Source organism: Microtus oregoni, unplaced genomic scaffold (assembly GCF_018167655.1).
Source record: "Microtus oregoni isolate MIOR12 unplaced genomic scaffold, Mior012 000010F_ref0000083, whole genome shotgun sequence".
NCBI classification, from domain to species: Eukaryota; Metazoa; Chordata; class Mammalia; order Rodentia; family Cricetidae; genus Microtus; species Microtus oregoni.
The window spans coordinates 15871330-15895435 of NW_024543069.1; the positions used below are offsets into that span (position 1 = coordinate 15871330).

Sequence of the window (24106 nt, forward strand, 5' to 3'; positions counted from 1 at the left end):
ACTAACCTGTCCAGCTGGTCGGGTGCTGGGGCCCACCTGTTAAATCGCACTGGAAGTCTGGACGGTCTAATTTAGTGCTAGTGTATGTGAGTTACTGATTAACGAAGGAAAGACCTCGTGGTTTCTTTTCACCCGTTTTCATTTCCTGTTGCTAGTCTACGAGAATCAAACATTCAAATTCAGCTTCCCATTGCCTTCTTCCCGCCTCTTGGACGTAGTAAAGAAGCCGGGCTGGACCGCAGAACAGCTCTCCACAGAGAGCTAATAAAATCTCTGCGAAATTTCCGTGGTGGAAACATGGACGGTCTATACAGGGTTTTCAGGGACCAGAATCCGGGACCAGAAATTAAGTGAGTTGATTTGCTGATAGTTGTGTACGGTTCAGTTTTCTAGACATCCTGCTTTCCTTTGCCAACAGTTCTTTCTGAACAGTCAGTGGGAATGGAGGTACTGAAAAGGAAACGCTATGTTTTCCAGAGAGGTTTGCTCATAGGTAATTCATTCATAGAAGGATTTAGGATTATCAAAATAGTCTTTTGGTTTTTATTTGAATTTAAATTTGGTGGTTCCATGGCAAATTGATATTAGAAGGCGAAGAGTGAGGGGAGAGGGAAATCTTTCTGTATATGCATATAAGATATCTTTGAACAGAAACACGAGAGGCCAGTAGAATGGCTGCCAGGTGATAGAGGGCGGAGCAAACTGCTCACGCTGTACCTTTTTGTGACTTTTGAATATTTAAAGCTTTCAACTTAAAACATTGGTTTTTCAATAATAAAGAAAAATATGCATTTACCTCCTAGTCCCTAGTAGATGTCAGATGCTGGGAAGCAATGTTTAAGAAAAAGTGTAGCAATGCTTATTCTTTTTGAAAATATCATCAAAATTCTATTCAGTGATTTTGTTTTTGAGACAAGGTCTTTTACGTAGCCTTGGCTAACTCACTTTTTGGTATCCCAGGCTGGCCTCAAACTGTGACAATCCTTCTGCCCCAGTCTTGGGAGGGCTTCAGGCTTAGTTTGTAGGCACATCCCCATATTGGCCTTATTTAGTAATTTTTAAAACGAGTGTGCTTTAAGCTCTTGACACGGCCAGGGAGATTTTTTTTTTCCTTCTTATTCCTCAAAAAGACTTGCCTATGGCTGCAGTTAGGCTCCTGGACCCTGGCAGTCAGTGTTTGTGCAGTGAAGTTTTTCTAACTTTCTGTCTCTCTTCCTTGTCTTTTTATCTTGCCCACCATACCTTCTCCCATTACAGAGACTTTTCAATCATTCTTATATTTTCCTGAGCACTGTCTGAATGGCTATCACAGAAATCTTTCCAAAAGGGGGGAAAAGAGGTTTGTATTTAGATGCTTTATTCTGAACCACAGCTTCTCTCAGTTTAAAAAGCTTGTGAATTGGAGGCCTTTGCTGTTTACTGAGTGAATCGTTAAGACACCGTGTTGGAAGAAAGTAAGTGTAAACTGTGAACTAGCTTCCCTTTTGTTTGTCCAAAGAGAGAAATGTGAAATCTCTTCTTTAGTGGTTAGGTTTCAATCCAAGGCAGAAAGCCAACAGTTCTCAGCACAGCCCTGAGCAATCTCACCTCAGATCTGGTCCAATAGTTTTTCTCACAGAATTCTTCTTGTTGCTCTGTTCATTTTCACTCACTGGGAAAAAACAGTGTTCTTATTTTGAGGAGCTCGTACAGTCTCATATATATGTATATAATAATAATAAAATTCAATATATTTTATATAATATATAATTATTATATATTATAAAATCTATTGTTGTTATATATTACCTATATATACCTCATGCATTATTATTATTATTATTATTATTATTATTATTATTATTGACAGCGTCTTCCTCTGTAGCCCATGAGGGCCCTTGAACTTTTGACATCCTGTCTCAGCTTTGGAATTTCAGGCCTCTCCATAATGCCCAGTTTTAAAAGAAAAAATTTAAAGTGTTTTTAGTACATGTTCTATCCCATACTGTCTCTTAGCTCTTCAGCTGGTTCCTTCATAGACCAAAAGCATCATTTGTTTCTTTTCAAAGATGTAATTAATGTATTTATTAATTTGTAGATTTAGTTACTTTATTTGATTTATAAGAATGTTTTGCCTGTGTGTAGGTACAGTGCAGCAAATTGGTGCCTGGTGCCCTTGGAGGTCAATAAAGGGCATCTGTTCTCCCTGGAACTGGAATTATGGACAGTTTTACACACTGTGTGTTTGCTTGGAACTGAACTTGGGTCCCATGCAAGAGCAACAAATGTTCTTAATCACTGAGCTATCTCTCCAGCTCGGTATAGTGTATTTTATATCCTTTTGTGTGCAGATGGGCTGGGTATACTTGTGTGCTTGTAATCCTGGCACTTAAGAGGGTCTATCCAGAGGACTGTGACTTTAAGGCCACTTTGGGATATATTAGGAGACTCTCTTTCAAGAAAAAAAAAATTCAAATGATAGGATAGCAGCCTCACATTTTTTCCCCTTTTCTTTAGTTCTTCTGGAGACTGCACCCAGGGTCTCCACATAGTGGGCAAGCATTCTACCACTGATACATGCCAAAGTTATTTTTGCATTTCACACTTTCCATGTGTTTTATCATCCCATATAAATTTATTTACAACTTCATGATTTAAAGAACTGTTTCTTTTTTAGAGCGTTTATTTAGTGGGCTTGCAGACAGAGACAGCTTTTTCATTACCCCTGCCACCCAGACTCGAATAATCACACAAAACTATATTAGTTACAACACTGTTTAAGCAACAGCTCAGGCATATTTCTAGCTAACCCTTAAACCTTAAATTAGACCATTTCTATTAATCTGTGTATTGCCACGAGGCTGTGGCTTACCAGGTAAGGTTCTGGCATCTTTCTCCTTTGGTAGCTACATGGCATCTCCTTGACTCTGCCTACTCTCTTTCTCTTTGTCTCTGTTTGGATTTCCTGCCTGGCTTTACTCTGCCCTGCCATAGACCAAAGCAGCTTCTTTATTATCTAGTGGTAGTAAAACATATTTACAACATACAGAGGGGAACCCCACGTGGTGTGTGTTTGTATGTGTATGTGTGTGTGCATGCGTGCGTGTGTGTGTGTGTGTGTGTGTGTGTGTGTGTAGGACAGAGGGCACGTTTGTGGAGTCAGTTTTCTCCCCCATTGTGTGAGGCTTAGAGTCTGAGCTCCAGTCATTAGGTTGGGCAGCAAGTGCCTTTATCCACTGAGCTGTCTCCTTGGACTCTGATTCGTGGTCATTTTCACTCTTTATTCCCCCCCCCCCCTCTCTCTCAAACCCTTCTTTTTAACAAGCCCTCTAAGACTTTGATGTCTTTTGTTTTCAGAACCACTGAGTTCACTTATGGGTAACCTCTGCCTGTATGAGCATGGGTGGGTGTTAGCTCCTGGAACCAATATGAACAACTTATCAGTGGCTACACCATTGAAGAAAATGACACCCCTCTTCCCTTGTATCCATTAACTGCTCATAGTCCCACCTCGAGGGGCGGGGCCTCCTAAGCTCCCGCCCCAAGACCGTCCAGTGTTGTGCAGGCAACTGTAGCTGTAGTTAATTCACAAGCACAGAGCTGTGTTATGTCCAGAGGACACTATGTCTTAGCACTCCCGTCCAACCTCTGACCCTTCCATTCTTTCTGTTCCATCTTCTGGACTGTTCCCTGGGCCCTGGTGGGGGAGGGGGTGGTGATTGGAAAATTTATTAATATTCAGCATAATTATTAATGAGTAAGGACTGCTTTCCTGTTCTCTTATTATTTGTTTCCAGTTATTTTATAGCTCCTTCTTTCCTTTCTTTCTCTCATGCTATCGGTATCCTTTGTGACTAAATGATTTTCTCAGTATGCTATGACTTTTTCTTAAATATTTTGTGCATTTTCTAACCACTTTTGTTTGGCTTTTGCAGTGACTCTTATGTAAGGTATCTTCAAGTTATAATAGGCTGTTCTGAGGGGATAACTTAACTTATATCGCATTAAAAACAAGTGGAGATGCCGCCTGTAATTCCCTCACCTGAGAGGTGAGGGCAGCAGGGTCAAGGGTTCAAGTTTGAGGCCAGCTTTGGCCACTTAAGGCTCTATCTCAAAACACTCAGAGCCAAAACTGAAACCCCCCAAGCAGCAACACCCTGAAATAAATCTAACATACTTATTCCACTCCTACATCATTTTTGTATCAACTGTATTTTTAAATCTTATCCTTTTTTTTACATTATATATTCCTTAACAAACTATTATTGCTAATATTTTAATAGTTTTGTCCTTCTTAAAAATATCTTATTTATTTAGTTTTTTGAGACAGAGTCTCTCTATAGAGTCCTGAAACTCTCTATGACAACAGGCTAGACTTGAACTCTCAGAAATTCATCTGCCTCTGCATCTCAAATGCTGGGATTAAAGGCTTTCACCACCAGGCCCGACAAGATTTATTCTGTTTTTAAATTATGTGAATGTGTTTGTATGTGTGTTTGGAATATGTACGTGTGAGTGCAATTTCCACAGCAGCCATAGGTGTTGGTTCTCGTAGAGCTGGAGCTACAGGTGACTATGAGCTGCCTTAACTCTGGTGATGGGAACTGAACTCAAGTCCTTTGGAAGAGCAGTACATGGTCTTAACTCAGAGCCATCATTCTATCTTTTTATGTTTAGATTTTTATACTACGAATATCAATAATTTATATACATTAAATATTAATATATTCATCCTCTGCCCAATGCATTCATTGCTTTTGTGCTACTTCTAGATAGTGTCCTTTCCTTTGAACTTGAATAACCCCCTTTAGCATTTTTAGAAAGACCATGCTTGGTAGTTGTGGTGATCTGAATAAGAATGCTCCTGTATTTGAGTGCTTAGTCACCAGGAAGTGGCGCTATTTGAAAGTATTACAAGGATTAAGCGGTGTGGCCTTGCTAGAGAAAGGTGGGCTTTAAGGTTTCCAAAGTCAAGGCCAGAGACTCTCTCTGTGGGAGGATCAGGGTGTAGCTCTCAGCTAGCTCTCCAGCCCCATGCCTGCTGTGCCTGCCCTGATTTCCACCATGATGGTAATGGAGTAGGCATCTGAAGCTTTATTTTCGAAGTAGTCTTGGCCTTGATGTCTCCTTATATTGATAGAACAGTGACTGGAAGTAGTGCTAGGCTTCTTCAGCCTTATCTGGAACAGGCTGTGATCTTGCTCACGTCTGAAGTACGTCATTGTTGGATAGAGTAGTCACCGTTGGTGGGGTTTCTCCTCCTAAATTCAGCTCTTTTAACCTGTCACTTCATTCCCTTCCAACCTCTAAGGTTTCAGGTGAGCAGCTGGATGCTAGTCTTTTTGGAACTTCTCTATATGACAGGTAGATAGATAGCCAGATAGGTTGAAAGATAGACAGACAGACAGATAGATAGAGATAGAGACAGGTAGGTAGATAGGTGATAGGTAGGTAGATAGATAGACTTCTTTCTTTTCCTGCTTTCAGGATTTTCTTTTTGCCTTTGATTTTTGGCATTTTGGTTAATTATATTGAAAGAAGTTAAGTTGCTTCCAGTCATATACAAACAAATGCAGTCAATAACATGGTATTTGCACAGTTTTGCACAAGCTAAGAATGGCTATAAGACTTTTAGAGACAGTATTGCTGAATCGTATGTATATACATATTCTGACTAGTTTTACATCAACTTGACACAAGCTAGAGTCATCAGGGAGGAGGGAGCTTCAACTGATAAAATGCCTCCATAGGATCAGGCTGTTGGCAAGCCTATAAGGCATTTTCTTAATTAGTGATTGATGTGGGAGGGCCCAATCCACTGTGGGCGGTGCCACCCCTGGGCTGGTGGTCCTGGGTTCTATAAGAAAGCAGGCTGAACAGGGCATGGGGACTAACGGGGGGTAATAAGCAGCACTCCTCCATGGCCTCTGCATCGGCTCCTGCTTCCAGGTTCCTGCACAGTTTTAATTCCTGCCCTGGCTTCCCTCAATGGGTATGTAAGCCAAACACACCTTTCCTGCCTAAGTTGTTTCTCGTGATCTTTCCTTACGGCCATCGTCCCTCTAACTGGACAAGCACATTTGTAACTTTGGTAAGGCTTGGTCAGTTGGTCTCTCTAGAGTCTGAGTGAGTTGTATTCCTATAGAAAGCACAGCACATGTGATGTTCTCTCCACAGTCTCCTGGCACTGCTGTGACTCCTCATGACAATTTAAGGTTTCGTGAACCTAGTAATTGAGATTGTGCAGATGAACCTTGCTTTTCTCCTATTTACTATTTTTTTTGTATATTATTGATGATTTTTTTCTTTTTCTCTTTTGCTGTATTGGGGATTAGATCCAAGGGATTTGTGCTCCATAGACAAGCACTGCACAGCTGAGCCACACCCCTATCCAGCTAATTTCTTTACATGTTCTTTATTATATCATATTGTATTTAATCAGCATATTAATACTATGCCTTGATAATTGGTATGGCCTGGATGTGGTTTGTCCATTGACTCACAACTCAGACTGAAATTTGATTGTCGTGGCAATGTTTCAAGCCAGACTTTTAAGAGGTAATTAGATTATTAAGAGATTAGTATCATTCTTGTGGGACCAAGTTCTTGCTGTAGTCTCATGGGACTAGGGCGGTTACTGTAAGAGTAGATGGTTATAAAGCCAGCCTGCTATCCTTGCTTTGTGTCTTCTGCGTGTGCCAACTTGTCCTTTGGTTTACTCTCTGGAGTAAAGCAGTTGGAGCCTTCAATGGTGCTCTGCTTTTAGACATACCAGTTTCTAGAACCTGGAGCCCAAATAAACTGACCGACCTTTCTTCCTGGCTCACTACCTCCCTTCTTCCCCTCCCTCCTACCCACCGAGAACCTTTCCTTCTTTGTTTTTGTCTTCTTTCATGTATTCCAGACCGACCTCAAACTTGCTGGTGGTGATCTTGAACTGCTGACCCTCCTGCTTCTCCCCTCCCCCCCTCCCGAAGTGCTAGGATGGTAGGTATGTGCCACCATGCCCAGCTTTTTAACTTTTATTCTTTATAGATGGTTGAGACTCAAGTTATATGTTATAGCAACAGAGAATGGACCAAGATGACTTTTTAAATTGATAACTGATAATCGGTTTTAAGGTAGTCATTATTTCTTTGTTCTAAAACATCTGTCCTAACACAATCTTGTTTTACCCCATTTAAACTTAGTGATCTTTTGATATCTGAGTGTAACCTTCCACCCTCCAGGACCTCTTTTTCTCCTGCCTTTGTTTTCTTTCATTATTCCTTTTTATCTGCTCCATTTTCCATCTGTCATGTATGTGCAAGTTTTACATCTTCAGTTTTTGTAACCTATTCCTTAATCTATACCATTAGCACCTCAATAACTGGGATTGAGTTCAGGCTACTCCCCACCCCTTCAGCATTGTCTGCAGTGTCCACCCTAGGACTCCAGTGCATATAGGCGAATTGTCTGATTCATGAATAAACGGGGCACAAACAGTTGCTTAGATACAATACCTTAAATAAGACTAGAAACATATATATGATATAACAAAATAGCCTTATATTTTCATCAATAGACAAAAGTCCATACCAGTGTAAAGTATTTGAGATGAGCATTTGTCTTTTTATCCTATATTCTATATCCTCACTAAATGATGACAAACATCCATAACCCACCAAATGACCAACCCCCCCCCCACCACCACCACCACTCCACCTCTCGGGAATGCCTTGTGTTCTCTAGAGAAAACTGAGCTAACGGGAAATCCTATACCTCCTCTCTTGCTATTGGCTATTCAGATATTTATAGACCTATCAGGTGCCTTAGGAAGGCAAGGTAAAACAGCAATATGTCCTTATATAATTATATAAATGCAACATGTATTTGCATAGTTAAGCAAATATTCTGCAACAGTAGATCAATCTAGACAATAATAGATTTTTTATCTTTGACTTCAGAGAATTCTCACTATTGAAATCAGAAAGCAATGCACTTTTCATAGACTCCCCCCCCCCCCCCCCGACTGGTGAACTGAAGACAAGAAACTAAAAGACCAACCCTGATGATTAGAAAAAAAACACTATGAAACTTGAAATCAGAATAATATAAATCAGTGTGGATTTAACAACAGAGTAATTCAGGTTGAAAATGGAAATTAGCCAATCTGAAGAAAATTTTGATTTAGTTTTGAGAATAAGAAGAGAGGAAAACAGGCAACATTTAAAGAGGAAAAAGAGATAAGGAATAAGAGTCTTGAAGCCATGAATCCTAATTGGATAACTAGAGGAAAAAGCCAGATGAAATATAATTAAATTGCCGAACATGAAAAACGAAGGGGGATCTTTCTGCAGAGCCAGAGATATGAGGCCACTTATCTGCAAAGGCATGAGATATAGTATTGGGATCCATCTAGAAGGTGGGAAGACGTTGTGCTTCTTGCATTCTGAAAAATAACTGTCAGCTTAGGATCCTGTTTGTATTCAAAATATCCTTTTTAAAAAAGGACAGAATACAAACCTCTCAGGCTTACAGAAACCTAGAGTGTGTTCCACAATTCATCACTAAAGAAGGTTCATACATAGGTGCCCAAAGTCATATATGTACAGGTAACAAGAAAGCAGGAACAAAATTGCTTAGGGGAACAAAGAAGACTAATGGGACAGGGAAGGGAGAGAGGAAGAGTGGACAGGACAAGGGAAGAGTAGGAGGGGAGAAGAAGAGCGGAGGCGGAGGCGAGAGGAGAGGGGAAGAGTGGGAGGGGGCAGAAGAGATGGGGGCAGGCTGTAGAATACAGTGGATAGCCTCAAAGTGTATTACACACTTGCATGAAAATGGCCTTACTGTAAACCTGTATAATAGAGACAGAAGAGAAGCCTTCTGGAAAGTGGAGGAAGAGAGAAGTAATGGAGATGGAAAGAGAGGAGAACTCATGAGTAAAAGAAGTTGCCAGCTGCACAAAATGACACCATAACTTCAGCCGGAATGGAGACATGAGTTGGAAAAGCAAACGCAATTAATATGTTCTAAGGTTCTTGAACAGTTGGAGAAGAGATTAAAGATACTGATTATCTAGACTTTGATATGCCTGTTAAACTTTAACAAGAGAATAGGTGGCTTCCTGGCTAGCAGAGGTTCGATGAAATGAGAAGCTTTCTTGAGGAAGTCATGAGAAGATGGTAATATGGAAAATAAAAATTACAAGCCAATCTTCCTGAGGAACACACGTGTAAAAATTCTAATCATAAGCAAGTGAACAGAGAAAATTCAATAAAGTATAAAAAAATGATGCAATCTGACAAGATTAGATTTTTTTTGGAAATTGATTTTGGAAAATTCACATTAACAGATGAATAGAGAACTATTTCACAGTCACATTAGATGCAGAGACAGTGTTTATTATAAAATTGTGCAAAATGTTAAAAAATCAGAAGAGGCCTTTCTTAACATTTTAAATATTTATAAATTCATGTAATATGCATTTATATAAAATATATATTTATAACTTGAGTAGAAATTAAAGCACTTTGCTAGCATGGTGACCATTATTCTATAAAATGCTGTATTACATAATTAGTGGAGTATTGTGTCTTATTTTTTTCCCACATACCATTATTTCATGAACATTTTTCTTAACTTTACAAGTACTTTGCAACTGTAAATGAAAATGTCAACCCAGCAATCAATGCTTATTGGGTAATATTTGTGTAGTAGTATTCCTATTTTTCTGTCATAAAAAAATGTAGCAGACATTGGCAGTGCTCCAATATTTGCAAAGCTTTACTGAGCATATATGAAATAATAGGGGAGAAGTCATTTCACAATATACAGTGGGAGAAAAGTCCTAAAACTACGCAGGTCAGCTGTAGTATTGTTTGATTTGGTTCCATGAAAATTATTAATTAATAGTAGTTGTTTCTATTGTTTCTGTCAGTACTCTTTACTTTTGGGGGGAGAAAAGGAGTTTTCAGACTAAAAAAAATAAGTTACAATGAGCTGGGCTGTAGCTCATCATAGATTGCTTGCCTTGGATGCAAAAGGCCCTGGGTTCAATCCCCAGAACTGCCAGAAAAATGTCTTCGTCTATTCCTTTTGAATGTGACTCTGAATTACCGAAACAAAAGGTATTGACTTTTCCAAGCTATACTTACTATATTTATTTATGTGTGCATCCATGCGTGTGCATGCCATAGGACACATGAGAAGGTCAGAAAAAAAGCTTTGTGAGGTTGGTTTTCTCCTGCCTTCACATGGCTATCGGGTGTTTGTTGTAGAAGTCCCTTCGGCTACCAAGTCATCTTCCTAGCCAACTTGTTTTATTTTAAACCAGGTCTTTCAATTGTAGCATCCTTACGTCCTAGGAGAGTTGAGTGACTCTCATTGCCCAGGTAGGTCAGAGCACGTTAAGCTCCCTGATTGCTAAAGACAGAACAAAACAAAACAGAAAGCCCACCAGAAATGTGGGGCTTGGTAACGTCTCCTGAGTGCCTTAAAAAAATGACCAAAGTGCCCTTTTGTTTGTTTCCCTTTGTATACCTTGTTGGGAGGGAGGGGCCGTGGAACTGGCTAGTTGCAGAGCTTCTGAACTCCCTACTTGGTGGTGCTTGGAAGCCAGTGGCGAGGGAAGGAGAGGATTTCCAACGGGAAGGACACCTGGGTGGCCTGGGGATCCCGGGGCAGGCCTGACCTTGCAGGGCACCCTCCCCACTCCCACACCCCTGTGTAATCGTAATGGCCTTAACGAAGAAATGAGAGAGGGCCAAACTTCTTTAAAATCTTAGCTTTCCAGCGGATCTCCTTTGAACCCTCAGATTTTGGCAGTGCCAGGGCGCCGTGGTCCTCAAGCATTGCTGTGTCAGGCGGCGAGGTGCAGGATGGAGTTTGAAGACCCCTTCCCCAGGCCTTTGCCGGTTTGAATGCTTGTTGCGTCTGGACATTACTGTCAGAGGTTATTCACTTGGCCTTTCATCTCCCAGCAAGGCTTGATGAGAAGTGCAGTCAGCGCCTTTCCGTCAGGATTCGGTGGGCTTTCAACGTTATTTAAATTTATAATTAGAGATGAATGGATTCAGAGACTTAGGGAGGATTTGCCTAATGCTGAGTGAAGGGCTCCAGAGAACTTCTCATTTGCCACTAGGCCCGCCCTCCTGCCTTCCCTTCTTCCTGTATTTCCTCTCCCTCTTTCCTTTCTTGCGTTCTTTTTTCTTCCTTTTATTCAGAGAAGGCACAGAGTTGTGGAGACAACAGCCAGAGCCAACCCTAGAGGCCCGTCCTGGCCAGTCTCTGGCCTTTTGGCATCTGAGTCAGTCAGGGGTTTCCCTCTGCCTCTGGATTCTAGAGGACCGCCATCAACTAGTTAGTCACCCCTTTCCTTCCCAAAGGAGAGCAAGTTTAATTTCCGCCTAGAGCCTGGTGTCCTGTGGTTTGCAGTCTGTAGACAGCGTGAGCCGGTGAGACAGTCTTTACCACGAGGTCTGGCTAGTAGACCGCGTTCAATCCAATTTCATCTTAAAACAGCATTTCAACATCTCATCCCCAAAGAGCACATACTTCACTTATCTCTACTCCATATACTCTAAAAGCTCTTGGATGGAGGGGTACATATGCATTTTTAAAAATAAGTAGCATTTCACGTAGCCATTCCCTGTCTTGGTCTGTGGTAAGGTAGGGCAGTAGGGGTCGGAAGAATCAGTGTCTTGTGTGTCATCAGTAAGGAGGCCTGAAGGCGTAAGTCACAAACAATGCCACACCAGTTTGGAATTATGATTAATAGGGTGGTATTTATTTAAAGGGGAAAAAACTTACAGATCACTGTCCCAGGCAACAGCCCTCAACGCAACCAGGAAGGGAGTCTAGTCGCTGTTGGAGCAGGAAGTGAAGAGAGAGAAGAGAGGAAGTGGCCGCTTTTTTAAAGGGAGAGAGACCACGCCCTAATGGGCTGGTATCTCTGGAGCTATAGGCTGGAGAAGTGGGAGGACCTCCCGCAACAGAGGCCCTAAGCTCTTTTTATGGGGCTGGAGAAAGTCAGTGAGTGAGCAGCAGTGCTGGGTGTCCCTGTATGGGATGGAGGCCCTAGAATCCAAAGATGTGGATTTGCATCTCACTGGTTCTTATTATTAAAACTCATGCTCAAAAAAAAAAAAAAAAGGTGACTCACAGGGAAAAAAATCACATCAAAACAAACAAAAATAGATACAAAGGGAATATTGTAGAAATCATTAAATTATTTGCAAATACATAGTTTTAGAAAATGTAGAGGAATGGGTTGGGGAGTGTTGTTTCTACGGAAGCGTGATGTCGGAGGATGATAGCTTTAGTTGTGGAAGTCACAGGAGAGAAGGAGGTAGAGATGTTAGTAAAGCGTAGGGCACAAACCCATCCACTTTTGAAAGACTGTCTTTTGGCACAGTGGTTAAGAGCACTGATTGCTCTTCTGGGGGAACTGGATTTGATTCGCAGCACCTGCATGGCTCACAGCCATCTGTAATTTTAGTTCCAGAGGATCCAGCGCCCTCTTCTGGCCTCCGGTCTTCAAACACCTAATACACATAGATACACATAAGCAAAACGCTCATATGCATAAAATAAAAATAAATCTTGTAGTGGTAATGCACACCTTTAATCTCAGCTCCTGGGAGGCAGAGGCAGGTAGATCTCTGTGAGTTCAAGACCAGCCTGGTCTACAGAGCAAATTCTGGGACAGCCAAGATTACACAGTGAAACCTGTTCCCCCACTCAAAAATTCCATTTTATTTCATTTATTATTTTTTAAAAATACATTTAGGCCATCAGATTTGGCATTGGGTACATTACACGTTGAGCCATTTCACTATCCACTTAGAGAAAAGTTATGTCTATGTTTCTTCACCCCCAGGTTCTCTTTTGTAAGTGTGTGGACTAGAGAAGCTTGCCTTATAAGCCATTTATGTGGCTGGAACAGATTTGTACTGTTTCATAAAATGTGTTAAAAGAGTATCATAGGGGGCTGGAGAGATGGCTCAGTGGTTAAGAGCATTGCCTGCTCTTCCAAAGGTCCTGAGTTCAATTCCCAGCAACCACATGGTGGCTCACAACCATCTGTAATGAGGTCTGGTGCCCTCTTCTGGTCTGCAGACATACACACAGACAGAACATTGTATACATAATAAATAAATAAATAAATATTTTAAAAAAAAACAGTATCATAGATTTGCTAGACATTTAAAGACAGCTAAGGAAATTCTAAAGCTGAAGATAAGGTGTTCGGTTTTGCTTTGCTTAAAAGTCCCTACAAATGGTGTGGGGGTACTTTTCAGTAAGGCGTGAAGGAAGTTCATTTGTTGTTGTTGTTGTTGCCCAAGTAAAAATACTCTTATTTTTGAACTCAAAGAGATCCAGTTAAAAAACGGATTATGTGTGAGTCAGAATTGAAGCCAGGCAGAGAGGGCTCATGACTGCCAGGTAGGCTCTCCACATTCTGCTATGGTGAAATATCTCATTAGTTAGGTTTCTGGCTGCAATTGGTAGAAAACGCATTTCCCTGCAACTTAAACAAAACTAAGCAAACCAACAAGCAGATTTAAGGCTTGGTTAACACATGGGTGCAGGGGTCGCCCTAGCTTCAGGTGCGCTCGGTATCAATAGGACTTAGGTGTCTCACATCTTCTATTCAAAGATAGTGGCTCTAAGTTCTAGACCCTGAGGCGCAGGTTTCCACAACATCAAGACGAATAAAGGAATTTGTGTGTCTCATACATGAATACTCAGTGGTCTAGAGCAGGCCATGAGAATCTCCTGTACTGTGTCCCTGAAGATGCCTTTATTGCTTTTCCCAGGTCACACACCACCTGAATCGAGCCCGTAGCACCTGTATCTCTTGGATGAAATAGAGGAGTGTCTCAGAGGGAAACACAGATAGTGGAGAGTGTCCATGCCACACGCCTGCAACTTCTTAGGCAGACTTAATTATGTAGATTGGGCATGGAGGCTTTTCTTTTTTTTTTTTTGTATATAGCATTTAAGATGTTTGACAAGTGATTATTATTCCCAATATTTTGTTTTCTTAGTTAAAGGTGCTATCTTTCCATTTTGTGTATGTGTTTGGTACTGGTGTTAGGTGGTTTCCTGACTGTCTTTCCACGGATAGTTTTGGTCATGGGAATACAAATAAAAATGCCAAAAGTAAAGAAATGTGTTTAGGCATTGTGCCACACACCTGTAATCTCGGTTCGTGGGAGGCAGAGGCAAGTGGATTGCAAGTTGTGTTTGTTTTGCCGAGGTGACACACCCTAGAATCACCGGGGAAAAGTTTCTGCGAGGGATTTGTCTAGGTCAAGCAGGTCTGTGGAAGTCTGTTGGGGCTTTTCTTGATTGCCTTAATTGATGTAGGAGACCCAACCTGGAATTGGGCTTCAATCACCATTACCTGATTGTAGACCCTCGACTATATAAGAATAACAGAGAAAAGTAGCTGAGCACAAGCCTTCATTTCTTTGCTCTTGGCAGTGGTTGTCATGTGACCAGCAGCTTTAAGCACCTGTCAGCTTGACTTGCTCAGAATAATGGGCCGTGACCTGGAACCGTGACCACAAATAAGCCCTTTCTCCACTGTGCTGCTTTTGGTCAGGGTTTTTATCACAGCAATAGAACTGAAGCCAAGATAGTGCGTTTGATGTCAGCCTGGACTATACAGTGAGTCTGTCTCACAAACACAACAAGACGCCAAACAGAAGCAATAGCAACAGAAACAAAAATCCCACATTAGCTGTGCTTTCAAACAGAACTTTAATAACTACTGGTTACTTCTGATGTTCTTTTAAGTTAATAATTTTGTGATCACTGTAACAATCAGGAATTTATGCACTCTAGTGAGATGACTCTGGGTAAAGGCACTTGTTGCCAAGCCTTATGACCCGAGTTCAATGCCCAGTACCCACTTTGTTGAAGGAGGGAACTAACTCCTGATACTTGTCCTCTGACCTCTGAATGGGTTTTGTGGCAATTGTGAACTCACATAAACACTAACAATTAATAAAAAATAATGTAATAGTAACAAAATAAGTCAACATAGGGGCCCAGAGAGACAACTCAGTGGTTAAGAGCACTGGCTGCTTTTCCAGAGGACTTGGGTTGGATTCCTAGCACTCACAAGGCTACTCTCAACCATCTGTAACTCCAGTTCCAGGGAATCTAATGCTCTCTTCTGGCCTCTGAGGACACAGGTGCACATGTGATTCATGACATACACGCAGACAATATACCCATACACATAAAATAAATAGACTTATGTAGTCTGTGACATGCACATGAATTTATACAGAGTTCTAGGTATAATATGGACATTACATAGGCCCCCTGGGATGTGGAATGTTTTGTAAGATGTAAAATAAGGTTAAAAAAGCACCTATTTTAGAAGCATCCCGACTTTTGGTAGGTGCAACCCAGCTGCATCTCATTGTGCGCACGCAAATAGGCCCATAGCCCATTTAAAAGAGCTCTGCTCCTGATGGTGGGTTCCAGCAGTTTTTTAACAGTTAGCAGTGATAGCTTGCAAGTTAGGCATGCTTTCTGAGCCTCGGTTTCCTTTTGGTTTCTGAAGAAGTCTGACTTAGCTGAAGTTTGACATGCCTTTCAGTTGCCTAGTTGCCTTCCTTCAGTTAATAGTAGCCCTGGCTCTTCTAAATCTAGTCGGAGCTAAAGTTCTATGTGTGTTCGTGTGTGTATGTGTGTGCACACATGCGTACGCCAGAGGTCAACCTTGAGTGTTCTTCGGGTGCTCTCGGCCTTGTTTTTTTTTTTTTTTTTTTTTGAGACATGGTCTCTTACTGGCCCGGAGCTCACCAAGTAGACTAGCTGGCTAATAAACCTGAGGAACCCCTGTCTCAGCTTTCCCAGTCCTAGAATTACAAATGTGCCGCCACTACATGATTTTTTCTTGTAGGTTCTGGGGATTGAACTCAGGCCATCACGCTGCACAACACGGATTTTATAGGCTTCCCCTGTGAGACTCAGAGACCTATGTTGTCTTCTGCCATCAATCCTTTTGAGTCATTCTAAGAAAATGCCATTGACAACGTGTCTTACAAATAACAGAAATACAGTTCTCAAGACTAAGTATTCCAGGACCAGTCAGATTTGGTGTCTAGGAAGGGCCCTCTTCCAGTTGCAGACAGCTGACTTCCTGGCTGTGTTCTCACCTGGTGTCTGCCGTGAGCTAGCTCTGATGCTTCTTACATTAAGACAGGAATCCAGGGCAATGAGAATCCCAATGGGTCACCTCCCGGAATCACCATTTAAAGATTTCTACATATGTACTTGGGGAACACAAATGTTGGGATCACAGCGCATATCTGTGGCTGGCACACTTCAACCTGGGCTTCCCTACAACTGGGTGGCTGGATTCACTAATGCTGAACCGAGAGGGAATCCATTAAGCAATGTTTCTTTTTTGTGAGGCTGTTTTCAAACTGTCAGCTTGACACACCTGGGAGCCTCCATCAGACTGTTCTATGGTCATGTCTGTGGGCATCTTTTTGATTGCTCACTGATGCAGGGGCTGGCCTCTGTGGGTAGGTAGTGTTGTCCTAAACCCTAGGTTTTTATAAGGAAGCTAGTTAGCTGAGCAGCAGCAAGCCAACAAGGAACATCCTCCTGGGGTCTCTGGTAAGTTCCTACCTCCAGGTTCCTGCCTTGGCTTCTCTCGGTGATAGATCATAGAGTGTGAGCTAAAATAAAGCAAACCCTTTCTTCCCCTACTTGGTTTTGGTCAGGGTTCAATGGCAGCAACATAGAAGTAGGCTAGGACCTTTGAAGTGTTCTTATCTTGGAAGAATTAGCATCAGTTTCAGTTGATTTTGTTGTTAGAAAAGAATCACTGAACCCAATATCTTAGCTGTAATCCTTGTGAATTTGCAGGGCACCTCCCTCTCTTCCCCTCCCTCTTTCTCTCCCTCCCTTTCTCCCTCTCCCTTTTTCTCTTATACACACACACACACACACACACACACACACACACAAATGCACACACGCAGATATTTATTATTTTGAACAGGATTTCACTATGTACCCCAGGATGACCTTGAACGCAGTATCGGTCTGACTTCAACCTTCCAAGTTCTGAGATTACAGGCATGGGCCTGGCTACAGGACATATTTGAAACCTTCACATCACCTAATGGCTTAGTTCCTTATGGCCTATCATGGTTAGATACTTGAGTTTGGGACCTGAAGATATGACTGAAGGTTGTATTTCTGCCTCTTGCTGGCAACATAAACTAATCACTCTCTCTAATAGCATCTTTCCTTCTTTGGTGTGGTGGAAAGAGATAACAGTACCTGTCTCAGAAGATTAATAAGGCCTGGATGAGAGCCCTGCACAATCAGCCGATTTGCTAACCGTAAACACCTTAGGGGTTCCTTAGGCTTTTACAGCAACGGGTATAGGGGGCAGAACCTCATAATAACAAAACCACAAAGTTGAATTAGCAAGGAAAAATGAGATAGGGTCTTCTTTTCAATTCCATGTAAATTAATGTGTTTATACTATGTGACAAGTACATTTTTTTTTTAAATTGAGCAGTACTACTGTTAATTCCTAAAACTTATTCTCTTGGAAAAAAGTAGTGTCCTTAAAAATATAGAGGACCTCAAAATTGTACATTTAGACAAAACACTGGAATGATAAATATTAAAACAAAACCCTAGTTATTCTAGGAGAGGGACATGTAACCAGGGAAGAAGGGAATAGAATGGGAAAGAAAACTGGGGGATTTCAGTACTGTCAGGTTTGACAGTTTTGGAAAAAAATTAATAACATGTTGTTGAGGGAGCTGTGGGCCTCTTCCCACAGCCAGGCTCCCGGCCGCCTGGCTAGCTTATACCCTGAAATAACAACACACAAACTGTACTCTTTTAATCACTGCTTGGCCCATTTCTATTAATGTGTGTAGCATCCCAAGGTGCGCTTACTGGGAATATTCTAGCCTACATCCATCCTGGGTCGGAGCTTCATCGCGTCTGCCCCCGAGAGCTGAGCTATGGCATCTGAGCTCACTTCCTCTTCCTCCCAGCATTATGTTCTGCCTACTCCACCCAGCTAAGGGATGGCCTGTCAAAATGGGCCAAGGCAGTTTCTTTATTAGCCAATGACCTTTCTCCATCAACATGTCTGTTACGTTTTGCTTATTTCTCTGTGGTATCGGTATGAAGTTCAGGGCCTTGCACTTCTAAGCACATACTCTATTTATGAGCTACGTTCCCAGTCTTTCACTACACTATTTCTATAACTAAGAATGCTTGGGAGCCGCCGTCTTTATAATATGAAATGTTGGTTTCGGAGGACAAAGGTAGGGTTGTCTCTGTCATCGCCTGCTCTCTGTCATGTTCCTCAATGCTCCGCATGGTGTTCTGACTCGCTCAACCTTACAGAGGAGGAAAATCATTCTCAACTGGAGGGGTGAGGGAAAAAGAAGGGGAGGGAGTTCAGGTTTGTGTGGAGAGGCTGGCAGGCTGGATGTAGATAAGATCCCCTTTGTGGATGGACGGTTGCCCCAGGAGCCTTCACTAGCTGTCCCGGTTACAGACAGCGTTGGCTTGCTTTTGTCACTAAGTCACTGACTTCATCCTAGGGTACACTTAGAAAACCCCAGACGGTTCCGGTAGGACAGATGACAAAACCGTTTTCCACCTGGGGGTTTTGCTTCTTCCCAGCCTGGCTTGTGTTTTTCTGGCCTTGTGAACCGAAAGGAGGCTGGAATTCGGAAAAGTCACTTTAGCCAAGTCTTGTGAACAAAGGCGGCCTTGTGCAAAGGGTTCCGTGCATCAGCTCCTGTAGCTTAATTCATCAGCTCGGGTTTCTGCTTCTCAAGTCCTTGCCCTCTGCAGAGGTGGGGAGCTCAGCAGGTACTGTGAGTACTGATGCTGGAGGCCTGGCCCCGCTCTAGTGACATCCTAAGCCTGGGTGGGTACAGGGATTAGTGGATGCAATGAACCAAAAGAGGGCTGGCAAGCTTTGCTATGATTTGGTGTATCTGCACCCCCATGGACATTGTAATAATGTCAACATTTCATGGGTTGGTCACATAACTCACCAGGATGGTACAGACGCAAAATCCAGGAGTTGAAATGATGGCTTACCTCCTGGTGAAACTGAAGGAAACTTACCAGGATTGACTGGTTGGGGACCTGATGGAGTGCACATGAGGCCTGGAGCATATAAGCTGGTCCTGAAATTTCCTTAATGATAGATTTATTTCTTCAGCAGACAAAAGTGACTGAGTTCAGAATGGTACGGGAAGGAATTATGGTATGCAACAAAACAAAACGAAACAAAACAACAAAACAAAAACCAAAAGGACATTCAGATCCTGGGCAGATTTGTGGGAAATTTGTTAGGGCCTGGAGGAGTCCAGGTCCAAATTGTAGCCCCGTGTGTTGCCCCTAATGCTAGGCAACCAATAGCGCGATGCTGCCAGCGTGAGCGTGTGGCTGCCGTTCTCTTCATTTCTGTCTCGTTCTGTTCCTCTCGACAGGGCAATTTGGTTTTGATGCTGTGCCAGAGACCGTCCAACAATGAGCTACTGGAATGTCGAGAAGAGGGGCTGTGTGCAGTACCACAGGCATTTTCTGGCGGACAACAGTGTGTTTCACGGTGAGCTGACTGTTGGGTTTATGTAGCTGGAGCTCCCCTTCGGTTTCTGACAGCCCTTCTATTGTCCTATTCTGGATGCGAATATAGTCTAACCGTTGGATTGAATCAAGAGCGTGAGTTTTCTTGCTTATGGTTAATTTCCTTAAAATTCCAACTGGACTCACGACTCACAGTTGTTAGCAGTGTGAACCGTCTCAACCACAGCAAGGACGTTTCCCCTTACTACCTCCCAAGACTTTCTACTCTTGTTGGCTCCAGCAACGTGCCTTTCTGATGTTTGTAACTCTTGGGGGCTGGGCCCATAGGAAGTGACGTGTTCAGTAAATATTTGAATTTGTGTATGTGCCTTCCAAATTCAAATGCTAAAGTGTGCTGATGATTCTAGTCACTCGTTAAAACGGAGCCCACTCACTTACATTGCTGGCCTTTGGGGTTTGAAGACTTAACCTGTGTCTCAGACCACAGGAAAGCAGAACAGAGCAGTTGGGCATGTCTGCTGCATGGATTACTGTAGCTGAGTAAGCAATATTACTCATTTTCTTGGCAAATAATTGTCTTCAACCACTACTTTTTTAAAAAATTTATTTAACTATATATATTTTATGTGCACTGGTGTGAAGGTGTCAGATCCCCTGGAACTGGATTTTCAGGCAGTTGTGAGCTGCCATGTGGGTGCTGGGAATTGAACCGGGGTCCTCGGAAAGAGCAGTCAGTGCTCTTAACTGCTGAGCCATCTCTCCAGCCCTCAACCACTGCTTTTAACCCAACCGAGAGGGGCCTGTTCAGTGGCTCATCGGTAGGGAGAAGCTCTGTCTGTTTTGCTGCCGGGAGTCCCATGGGAGACATTTATTTGTGAGCCAAAGAGTTCTGGGGCACTGGAATTTATAGAGCAATGCTCGTCGGAAGCCCAAGAAGACATAGGGGAAGTAGAGAGATTTCATGAAACCTGGGTGTTGTTTAGTTAAGCACCCTGTCTCAGTCTGTTTTCAGCTTTCTACGCCTGGGTTTCTTCCTCAGTTTGGTGACAGGTTTAAAGCGTACCATTGCTCTAAGATTAAGCACGTGACAGGTGCCACGTCACACACTGGGTCCAGCAGTTGCGCTTTCCTCAGGATTCCTAGTGTGACCCAGCAGAGGTGACTTTATTTTATAGGAAGTGGCGATAAAATGATGGCCGGGGTTGACACAGTTATCACCCGGCTCACCCCCACATTGCAGCCTGTCTTTCTGGTCTGACTCTCTTGATATTGTCATGATAAAGAACCCCCAACAGCGACAGTAGGGACAGAATTGGGGTAGTACAGCAGAAGTGAGGTTCTGTCTTGCTTTCTCCTGAACCTCTCCTGAGAGTCCTGTTGATTGCTTTGTGCGCACACTAGCGTTGTATGGTAATTTCTGTTAAGACTTATTTATCTCAAGGGATGGAGGTTTACTACATTGCTGAAATGCTGTGTTTACATTGCCTTTGTCATTCTTCCAGAGAGCTAAAATGCAGTTCCAACTTGAATGCATTTCTGCTGTTTTTATGGTTATATTCTAGTTAGTATGTTGCTATATTATGATCCATATTGGTTACTTTTCTTGTACTTCAAGGAAGGAGTTGTTGTAGCTCACAGTTTGAGGGCACTGTCCATCATGTGGGGGAAGCATGGTATTAAGAAGGATTCTAATTTTGGAGGCAAGAGCACGAGACAGCTGGTCATATTACCTCTACATCAAGACGCGGTGATGAATGCTCGCGTTTAGCTCATCTTCTCTTTTCTCCCATTTTACTCAGCCTGTGGCTCCAGTGTTAGGGGGTTGCTTTCCTCCTCAGTTAAACAAACTTTTCCACAGGCTCACCCAAAGGGGTATCTTCTAAGCAGTCAAGTTGACAGTGGCAGTTAGCTCTCACAAGGAACTCTTTGTGCAGGGCTTGATCATAAACATTGCCCTGTTGAGGCCTTTGCCAATCTTTGTAAGACTTCATCCCATTTTTGTGGTTAGGGGAACCAAAGCTTGGAAGTTTTGACATGGAGATTTGATGTTTGAATTCTGATCTTTAAGCCTCCACCACCTCAATGTTTCTGTCCTTTTCAGGTTATCATCCCGTTCTAAGAGATGAGTTCGAGGCCAGAACTCTTCCACTGGCCTATACCCCAGCCCTTGAGAGGTTTCAAGAGTTCTTGTTCCACCATTAGCCGGTCGTGGATGAACTTGAGAAATTAGACAATCCTTGGCCGGGTGGTGGTGGCACACACCTTTCATCTCAGCACCAGGGAGGCAGAGATAGCCTGATTTCTGTGAGTTCGAGGCCAGCCCAGTCTACAGAGTGAATTCCAGGACAACCAAGGCTACACAGAGAAACCTTGTCTTGATAAACCAACCAACCAAACAAGCTAACAAACAAATGAGAGAGAGAGAAAAGAAAAAGAAAAATTAGACAATCCTTCAGGTCTGTAATTCTCCCCAGTGTGAAATAGCATGCTGGTCTTGATAGATTTTAAGGTTCTCTCTAGTCCTAGTGTCTTAAACTCCTTTGAAGTGTCTTAGAAGGTTGGACTTTTTACTTTTTTTGTGAGTGACTTTTCACCAGACACAAGATACACAAGGGGGCAGTGTAGCACTTAAAATGTGAATCGGTTACTTTTTTCACCTTTACTTCTCAAAGGATTTAGAGATAGTAAACCCTCTCAAGATTAAGAGGATCTAAGCCAGCTAGAGCCATGATTCTATACATTTGTAATGAAAGTAGTAGCATTAAGAATTGATTTCTGATAGGGGAAGGCATCATTTTGGGTTTCTTTACCTGAAGAGATTCAGTGATTTGGGACTGAAAGGCACCTGGTCCTCTCTCTGTGGGACCCTTGGCTAAGGTAGGAACAGTGAACTCAGCAAGTATGCTGGGCTGTGTGGGTACCCAACATTTGTGAGACAGGGACAGTGAACTCAATGAGCATGTTGGTCTGTTTCATGTTAAGGGCTGTTAAGAGGGTACTAATAATAGTATTTTGAGGATTCTAGGGGAGGTGGGGAGAGAGAGAAGCAGAGAGAGAGAGAGAGAAAGAGAGAGAGAGGACAGACGGGCAAGATGTGGTAAAGAAATGTTTATTTGGAGGTAGGGCCTTCTAGAGCAGGTGTGCTTCCCAATCAGCTTTTGCTTGCCAATGTGATGTCTTGTTGTCTTGTTTATGTTTACGACAGCCCTTATATAACCAAGCAAACCAGATAAAGAGAGAGAAAACGCTTTGCATCACAAACAGAAAGGCATCCTTCCACGCAAACAACAGCCTTTGGAAATGTGCTCGCTTGAATGAACAAATTCCTTAACATCTTTTTTCCCACAGAGATGTGAGCTGCGTTCCCAGGAGGCAAGAGCTGCATTAGAATGAGGCCCCTGTGCACTAAGATTCTCAGTAAAAGCTGCAAATGTAACATCGGTGCCATAAAAGCATATCCTACGTTCGTTTTCTGGTTATCGTGGCAATATATTCTCATTGGAACCAATTCAGAATAATTACGGTCCAAACAGAAGAGACTGCTTAATCCAATGAAGATCTTGCTCCGCTCTGAATTGTGTCTGTTTGCTAATTAACTTTTATCAATTGGACACAACTTGGAGTTACCTGGGAAGAAGGACCCTCAAATGAGGAATTACTTCCAGTCGACTGGCCTGTGGGCCTGTCTGTCAGGAGTTTTCTTGATTGATATGGGAGGGTCTGGTCCACTTCTAGGCAGGTATAAGTCAAGTAGTTGAGCAAGCTAGTAGACAGTTATTCCCCATCGTTTCTGATTCATGTTCCTGCTTGCATGTTCCTGTCTTGAGTTCCTGCCTTGGCTTCCATCAATTCTGGACTGTGACATGGATATATAAACCAAATAAGCCCTCCTTACCCAAAGTTATTTTGGTCATAATGTTTATCACAGTGACAGAATCAAATTAGAATTCTGTCCTTTCATCTTTGTGACATTGCTGGTGCAGGACTGTACTAGCTGGAAACACTGGGAGATGTCCACTAGCTGAGAGAGGGACTGGTAGATTAAATTAGTTCTGTGTTCAATTATGCGATAAGCTTGGTTAGAAATTATGAATTCTTGTGTTCCCACGCTCTCTTTTGTCCTCATTATTTATGTGTGTGTGTGTGTGTGTGTGTGTGTGTGTGTGTGTGTATGCATGTGTGTGTGTGTGTGTGGGGGGTCTTCTCGGAGGCCATGAGAGTATTGGATTCCCTGGAGCTAGAGTCGCAGGCTGTTGTGAGCCGCCTGAGAAGCATGATTGGAACAGAACTCTGCTCCTCTAGAAGAGCAGCAACCAAGCGTAACTGCTGGGAATTCTTTATACCAGTCTCTGCCCCCATCTGAGGCTCATCAGAGGTGTTTACAAGGAGACAGTGTCTTCCAGACAAGATGGGGCTGATACACATATGAATTCAGAGGCTGTGACAGCAAAAACTCAAGCCACACAAAATCCCAGCATGAAGAAAGGGGGCAGATACAAAGCTCCATCTCTAATCAGAAGCTGTTTGTATTTGGGAA

The 24106-nt window shown here is 42.5% G+C and overlaps 1 protein-coding gene across 11 annotated transcripts in view; it reads left to right on the forward strand.

Moving 5' to 3' along the window:
• Plch1 (phospholipase C eta 1) overlaps nucleotides 1-24106 on the forward strand; it is a 192137-nt gene that overhangs the window by 5860 nt on the left and 162171 nt on the right. For 10 of the 11 annotated variants that reach the window (XM_041659098.1, XM_041659101.1, XM_041659104.1 and 7 more), the window contains exons 1-2: nucleotides 240-350; nucleotides 19473-19591. In XM_041659098.1, coding sequence (XP_041515032.1) covers nucleotides 19513-19591 — 79 coding nt within the window. In that variant the 5' untranslated portion in view covers nucleotides 240-350; nucleotides 19473-19512. Of the gene's footprint in view, nucleotides 1-239; nucleotides 351-19472; nucleotides 19592-24106 lie in introns of those variants that run through there. The other variant, XM_041659099.1, reaches the window with a different exon arrangement.